At 26.1% G+C, this 6,789-nt stretch overlaps 3 protein-coding genes across 8 annotated transcripts in view; 1 reads left to right on the top strand and 2 right to left on the bottom strand.

Annotated features, from left to right (window-relative positions):
* Positions 1–892: 892 nt before the first annotated feature.
* On the top strand, positions 893–1,800 carry LOC100644203 (39S ribosomal protein L52, mitochondrial). Of its 2 annotated transcripts, none has more exons than XM_003393535.4 (4): positions 893–1,049; positions 1,237–1,306; positions 1,388–1,520; positions 1,596–1,800. In XM_003393535.4, the coding sequence occupies exons 1-4, from the start codon at positions 1,001–1,003 to the stop codon at positions 1,737–1,739; spliced, it is 396 nt and encodes a 131-aa protein (XP_003393583.1). In that variant the 5' UTR covers positions 893–1,000; the 3' UTR covers positions 1,740–1,800. The 2 variants fall into 2 exon arrangements, with proteins under 2 accessions (XP_003393583.1, XP_048266161.1); XM_048410204.1 differs by having other exon boundaries at positions 925–1,081.
* LOC100643965 (39S ribosomal protein L13, mitochondrial) lies at positions 1,797–2,956 on the bottom strand. Its single transcript, XM_003393533.4, has 4 exons — positions 2,788–2,956; positions 2,490–2,613; positions 2,245–2,399; positions 1,797–2,154 (listed from the first exon to the last, which is right to left on the bottom strand). Exons 1-4 carry the CDS (start codon positions 2,809–2,811, stop codon positions 1,921–1,923), a joined length of 537 nt encoding a protein of 178 aa, XP_003393581.1. The 5' UTR covers positions 2,812–2,956; the 3' UTR covers positions 1,797–1,920.
* Positions 2,957–4,136: 1,180 nt separating this feature from the next.
* Positions 4,137–6,789, bottom strand: part of LOC100644321 (rho guanine nucleotide exchange factor 11) — a 36,350-nt gene continuing 33,697 nt past the window's right edge. For 4 of the 5 annotated variants that reach the window (XM_003393536.4, XM_012314929.3, XM_012314944.3 and 1 more), the window contains one exon: positions 4,137–6,726. In XM_003393536.4, coding sequence (XP_003393584.1) covers positions 6,628–6,726 — 99 coding nt within the window. In that variant the 3' untranslated portion in view covers positions 4,137–6,627. The remainder of the gene's footprint in view (positions 6,727–6,789) is intronic. The other variant, XR_007225715.1, reaches the window with a different exon arrangement.

The following is a 6,789-nucleotide window of genomic DNA, read 5'->3' as shown; positions in this document are numbered from 1 at the left end:
AAATTAGTCACTTAGGTTTACACCATATTGCCAACTTTATAATTCGTTTTAGTCTACCACAAAGTGAAATCAGAAGATTCTTCGATAGTGTTGAGGACGCTTTCCCAACAGTAGGGGAATTTGGCACGGTTGCAGCCTGTGAAGTGCTGAAGCACTCTGCTCGTATTGCAACTTCAAACAATTCGACATTTAAATGAAAAAATATATAACAGTAAAGATTAACTCGAACAATAATTTTTTTTTAAATTAATTATATCTAAAACTAAGTATTTATAATAGATTGACTACTTTAACAAGATTTACGCTTCAATGAAATTTATTTAGACACTGAGCTCAGCGTAACGGTCCTAACGATCTAACGATTCTAACGTTTCTCTATTTTTTGGGTCACAGAGTGACCCATTTATTCGCTTGGATTTACATAAGAATCTACGATTAATTTGTTATCCAATAAGATAAATTCTTACTAACTAATGCTAATACACATTATTTTGATTTGAATTTACAACATTAGAAAGCTAGCGATTTATGTCTTGTTGACAATGTTCTTTCCCATGATAACGAAAATACATACGAAATTTGAGAGTAATCACAGTTGTTACTAATAAATAATTTTAAAATTTAATCGATAAATTTGTTAAATAACTTTTGTTCGTTGCATCAGCTAGGCCGCTGTACAGTTAAATTCGCGACATTAGAATTTACCCTATATCACACAAAGTATTCACACTAAAGGGAGCCACCAGTTGACAACAATAAAAAGTTATGTATAAAAGATTTTATTTTTAATATACATATAAAATAAATAGGTACAGAAAAAATATCAAAAAATATCAATAAATTATATTTTTATATATTTCCTTTATTATGTAAAATGTAAACATTAAATGTAGTCTATCTCATTAATACATATTCTATGGTTTATGTACTTAGTATCACCAGAGGTATCACTTAAATGAACTGTATTATAAATATTCCTTAAAAATATTGTTGAAATAAAATGTCATTATCTACGGCAAAAACAATACTTCGAACAAGCTACTCGATGCGTTAGTGTGAAATAATTTTTTAGTTTCTATGAGTAATTATTTAAGATAGTTATTTAAAATAATTACAATAGATGAAATAATTATTCTACCAAAACCATATATATTCCATCACAATTGTTAAACTTCTTTTACTATTTTTATACAATAACCAAAAAATTTGTTATCAACTATATTTTTGTTTTTTTAGATTTTACTGTTGCTATCAATAAATTTCATACATCTTTCCCAATATATTTGGATCAGAAATGGAGGGCAGTGTAAGGATACATTTTATGTAAAATATAAACTTATATCTATATATATTAGTTGTGAAATGTCATATGATTTAATAATTACAGAAGAAATTTGACAAAAAATCCAAACACCACTGGTCCATTGGTTAATTTGTCTGATTATTCCTTTAAAGATAATAAACCTGTCCCATATGCTTCAAGACAGTTGAAGCGTATACAAAAGCATCAAGAGTATATGGTATTATTTCAAACATCATTTTCTTAATAAAATTTTCAATAAAATGGAGTAATAAATAAAATGCTTAATTTACAGAGAAAAATTATTAAACTAGTTGGAGAAATTGATTTTGCAGTTGAACGACATAATAGATTATTGAAAGAAAAGGAAGAACAAGAACAAAAAATTTTGGATAGTCAATTGAAACCTAAAGGTGTGTTGCCAATTATCAATCAATAATATTTTTTAATTCATTTCACAATTTGTAAATAAATGTAAAAAGTAAAATATGCAATATAAATTTTACTGCTTTATTTTTCAATATCTTTCCATTACTTTCATGTGACAATTTATCAAAATGAAGAAAACAAATTTTTTAAAATAGTATGATAATTTATTTTAAATCTATATATATATAACTTTATTTGAGCTGGTAATCACTAGGATATTTTATAAGTCGTGGAATTTTATCTCTTTCCTCTTGTGGAATATCATACAGTTTAACTGGAACAGATCTTAATTGTTTGATCTGATTGGTAACATTATCTAACATTTCTTTGGGTACATTATCATCAGGAAAAATGTGTAACCTCTGCATGGTATATCTTCTTTGCAGAGTTCCATCCATTGCTTTATAAACTGCTTTCTTAACAATCTATATGTTATAAATAAAAAAATATATATAATGTAATAATACAGTCAAATTTTTTAATATATTAGTAGTTTATGGAAATCTGTCAACTACCATAGTAGGATCTTTACTATGTAATTCCCATGCAAGAGTCCAAGTAGCTCCACCATGGAATCCAGTATGATGAAAATATACTCGCTTTTGCCACTCATCTCCACGCAATGCAATTTCTTTGCTATTTATTACTATTACGTGATCACCACATAGGTCTATATACAAATTAACATTTAGAATATCATTTATGCCAATCTTGCAATCTGTGCTATTATATGCATATGTATGTATTTCATTTGACTTACTCATAGGATGATATATAGGTTTGTATAATCCCATAAGGTATTTTTTTATCAAATGTGCACTTCTATATGGATTTTGCCAAGTTGCATCGAAAATGTGCCAAACACATGCAAAAGTACCCCAATGCTAGAAGTGAAATGAATAGATGATAAATTAATTAATTAGTGTGATATCAAAATGTAGTGACAGACATTTAAGGTGCACTTAACGAAACAATTTTTAAAGATTGTTTTTAAATTCATTAACCTACAAAATTTAAGAAGACATAAATAATGAAATGAAGTAAACAAAAAAGCTAACCTGTCCTTTGCGCAGAAGAGACATTCTGCAATTTGTATTCAAAATTTAGTTTTGAATGTACGAATAATAATATATATTTTTAGATTGTATTAAACATAGTATTTTTAGGGTTAAATTCTTATATCAAGTGTACGATCTTCTAACTAAAATTTTCCTAACGTTGGCAATACTTGGACTATAAAACACTATTACCATCTAACGGTGAATAGATGAAACTAATCGAGGTGGCAAAATCAGAAAATCCAAATTTTTCAGCTGCTGGGGAGAATTTTTTAACTTTTGAGGGCTGAAATGAAAGTATCAGAATCTAAGGAATCAATTAAGCAAGGTTAGTTGCAAACAAGTTTAAAAAATCGTGCAACCAAGAATTTTTAATTTTACTGCCTGTCGATAAAACGTGTAATAAAATCATGTGATTTATATCCTTCCAATTTAAAATTATTCTTTCGTTTGCAAGGTACCACTTCAAGGTCATTGTAATTAAGTTATTAAACTGATTTTTACGTATATTACAATATCGCATTATGCAAAATATATGTTGACATACAAACAAATTTTAATGAAACGTTTGAAACACTATCAAGATGACCTTCACAGGCATTTTTTTCATCACAATCAAATGCACAGCTCGAAAACATTTAAGTCCTCTTTTAGTCTTTGCCTTAATAATATTAGAAATAATTCAAATGTTCAATTTAAAATTAACGCTCTATATACTTAATAATACACGAAATATTTTTGTTCTTGTGCAACATTATAAGATAAGTTTTACATTTATTTACACATTTCAAATATCATTTTAGAATCAAATTATAAAAGTTATTAAAATAAATTTGAAGAGGAGTTTTTTGGTAAGGATAATGAAACTGTCTTTCCAATGTGTTGAATTTGTCTATTAACACAGGCAAAATATGAGATATAAATTATTGAAACTAATCTTCATATAATATTCAAGTGTAAAAAAGTTAAAGCAATAATAACAAATTAAATCTATTTAGATTCTGACTTTCTGATGCTTTTATCAATACCTTGTGATGTAAGTTTAAAATGTATAGAGTAATACATGACAAAAATTTAAAATTATAGTAAAATAAAAAATGCTAGAATTTGTTTCTACAGGTAAAGGAATGTAAAAGAATTGCAAGATAATTTACAATTTATAAGTATTTTAATGCAATAATAATATAATAATAATAATCAATAATATCAACTAATAATGTTATTAAATACTTTATACATATACATAATAATGTATTTATAATTATTCGCATTTTATCATTAAGGAATTATTAGTATTTAATAGTAGCAAAGATTTTATGTAAACAGGTAAGTCTTTTTTGCACGATCAGTCCTTTGTTACAAAAAGTAGTACATTTTGTCACTCCAACTGTGTTTTCTAATTCGAAAGTATCATTGATAAACCAATATTAGTATTAAACAGCAGTAAAATATTTTTTATAATATTTCACCTATGTATGATTCTATATATTTATTTATTATAAATTCATTTGAGAAAGTGTTTTACATTAGTTATAGTTTTTTCTTATCTTTGCATATTGATAATTTTGAAGTTACCAATCATGTTCAGGAGTCTACAAATAGTATAGAAATCTTTGTTTACTTTCTTATTTCTATTTCTAAATTCCATTATAATCAAAAGAGGAACTTGATTGTTCATTTAGGCAAGTATAGCACCAAGAGGTAAATATTATTTTCCAAAGCAAATGTTGTTAGTAAATAATATGGAAAAGTCAACAGGATAAATACAAATTCATAATTTTGTTCTCATGTTTATGCAGTTTTACATAATAATGAAAAGCATCATTATATATACATATATGCATACTGATTGTATAAATGACGTGGACATTAATTTTTCAATTTCGTGATTTTTCTTTAATAAGTAAATACTATTTTATAAATTAATCTTTACTAAAAGGAAGTTTTATTGTAAAGAAAGTAAAAGGATTTAATTTTTCTCTCTTACAAAGGATTCAGAATGTGTGATTCATGATGCCTAATGCATTACAAGTAGGTACATTTTACGTGAATTATTCATGTATTATTATGAATTATTACTTAAAATGATTTGGTTGTAAACAATTCTTTGAATTTTATTACAAGTTCATTATTAGTAACGTGTATTTAAAAATTCTTAAATAATTTTTGTAAACACACTTTTATGATTCTTTATGTTAGATTTTATGTCGAATTAAATGCTTGTGCTTTTCAAGTTATTAAGAAGAAGGTAAAAAGATCAGAAAAAACAAGGATTAAATAATTAAATAAAGTATCGACAAAAGAAATGAAATGATCTATAAACTAATACACTGTATTAATGTGATTTATAAATTTTAATAACTTAATTGGTTTTCTATCTTTTAAAAGTTAAATACATTTAACTATATATTAAGAATAAAGTTTTTAATAAATTTGTTGGTCAAAATTTAATTATTTTCAACATATCGTTATTGTAAACTATTAGTAAGAATATAGAATAGAATTATTCTTAGCATTATATGAAATTCAGCTATTTCCTTTTTGTTTTACTAACTTTAGTAACTTTTTGAATTGACTTTACATTGGTTTAAGTTATTGTAATTGTTGTAAAATTACTATAAATTATAAAAATAATACTTCAAGGCTGCGATAATTTTAATAATAATAATCATAGTCATGATAATAATAATAATAAACATTAGGATGCAAACACATTTGCCTTATGTTTTGTATTATAACAGAAATAATATGATATATTATGTTAATAATTACCATTAGGTGCTTTTCGTTTAATTGGTACAATTTAGAAATCAATCAGCAATTCCGCCTCTGGATGGAATATCCTGAACATTTGGTCACGAAATATAAGGAAAGTATGTAAAAGCGTGTTATTCAATGATAACTAGTTGAAAATCATTATTTTCCATTAATATATGCTTTGCATTTTTTTATATACTTTGAAATATCGACGCATCTTCTGATCATATATCTTTATATAAATGCAAATTATATTTCATGACTATTGAATTATTATAGTAACACAGTTGGTTCCAAATATGCCGTAGCAGATCACAAAAGGTAGTTTCTTGAAACGAACGACTAAGTTGCGCTAAACGTATACAACACATTTACGTAAATGTTTCTGTATAAAATGCACTAGTAATAAGTATTTCAAAGTAACTTCGAAAGAGTTGACTTGTTTCCTAAAAAGCATCTTAAGGAAAGATTTTCAGTATACAAATTGATGTATATAAAACAATATGTTATAGAAATTGATATCATTCAAGACATGATGTAACAACTTTTATACAATAAGTATTATTGGAGTACTATAACAGTGTAGATTTTAAAATAATTCACAGTAAAAGAATTCTTCAATAATCATATAAAGCTCCTACTTAAATTATTAACCTATGTATTTGTGTGTGTATAGTATAGAGAGAGAAAGAGAGAGAGAGAGAGATTAAACTTGAATTATAGCAATCTATATGGGATTCTCTTTTTGAACAGATTTCCTTCACCATATTATTTCAGAAATTTCGTCGTTATACTATTGGTAATAAAAAATTTATGTAATTTCCAGTCATTGATATAATATGACGCATGCGCGCCATGCTACTACGTCATGTAGATCCAGTTACATAAAATCTTTGGCAAAGGTATGATTAATCATTGACCCATGACTCTGTAAATATGTATCTAATATTATTGTATTCCATAAACAGCTACTCGCCATTTGTCATTTTTTACATAATTTTGATTTCTTCCAGTATGAGCATTTGGAAACGATCGTAAAATGCACCTGGTCGACATTATTTTGATACAATAATCATGCACGTTTCAACCAACACTATCCCCCATTACTATTGTTTCTGTTTCATGTTCTATGTGTTCTGATTCTTCATTTGTCTCAGATTCACCACGTGCATCCACAAATTCCTGTGAACAGGGTAATATTAAATTTGACATAAATAGTCTAAGGAGAAGTTAGAAACGGGATTA

Source organism: Bombus terrestris, chromosome 2 (genome assembly GCF_910591885.1).
Source record: "Bombus terrestris chromosome 2, iyBomTerr1.2, whole genome shotgun sequence".
In the NCBI taxonomy this organism is placed as follows: domain Eukaryota; kingdom Metazoa; phylum Arthropoda; class Insecta; order Hymenoptera; family Apidae; genus Bombus; species Bombus terrestris.
This window is presented reverse-complemented; position numbering and strand designations above follow the sequence as displayed.

Excerpts from the sequence above, each read along its gene's own strand:
- LOC100644203 (XM_003393535.4), top strand. The coding sequence starts at position 1,001 with ATGTCATTATCTACGGCAAAAACAATACTTCGAACAAGCTACTCGATG. Across the intron at positions 1,307-1,387 it reads GATCAGAAATGGAGGGCAGT|AAGAAATTTGACAAAAAATC; the intron begins GTAAGGATACAT and ends TAATAATTACAG. Across the intron at positions 1,521-1,595 it reads AAAAGCATCAAGAGTATATG|AGAAAAATTATTAAACTAGT; the intron begins GTATTATTTCAA and ends CTTAATTTACAG.
- LOC100643965 (XM_003393533.4), bottom strand. The coding sequence starts at position 2,811 with ATGTCTCTTCTGCGCAAAGGACAG. Across the intron at positions 2,614-2,787 it reads CTCTTCTGCGCAAAGGACAG|CATTGGGGTACTTTTGCATG; the intron begins GTTAGCTTTTTT and ends TTTCACTTCTAG. Across the intron at positions 2,400-2,489 it reads ACCTATATATCATCCTATGA|ACCTATGTGGTGATCACGTA; the intron begins GTAAGTCAAATG and ends ATTTGTATATAG.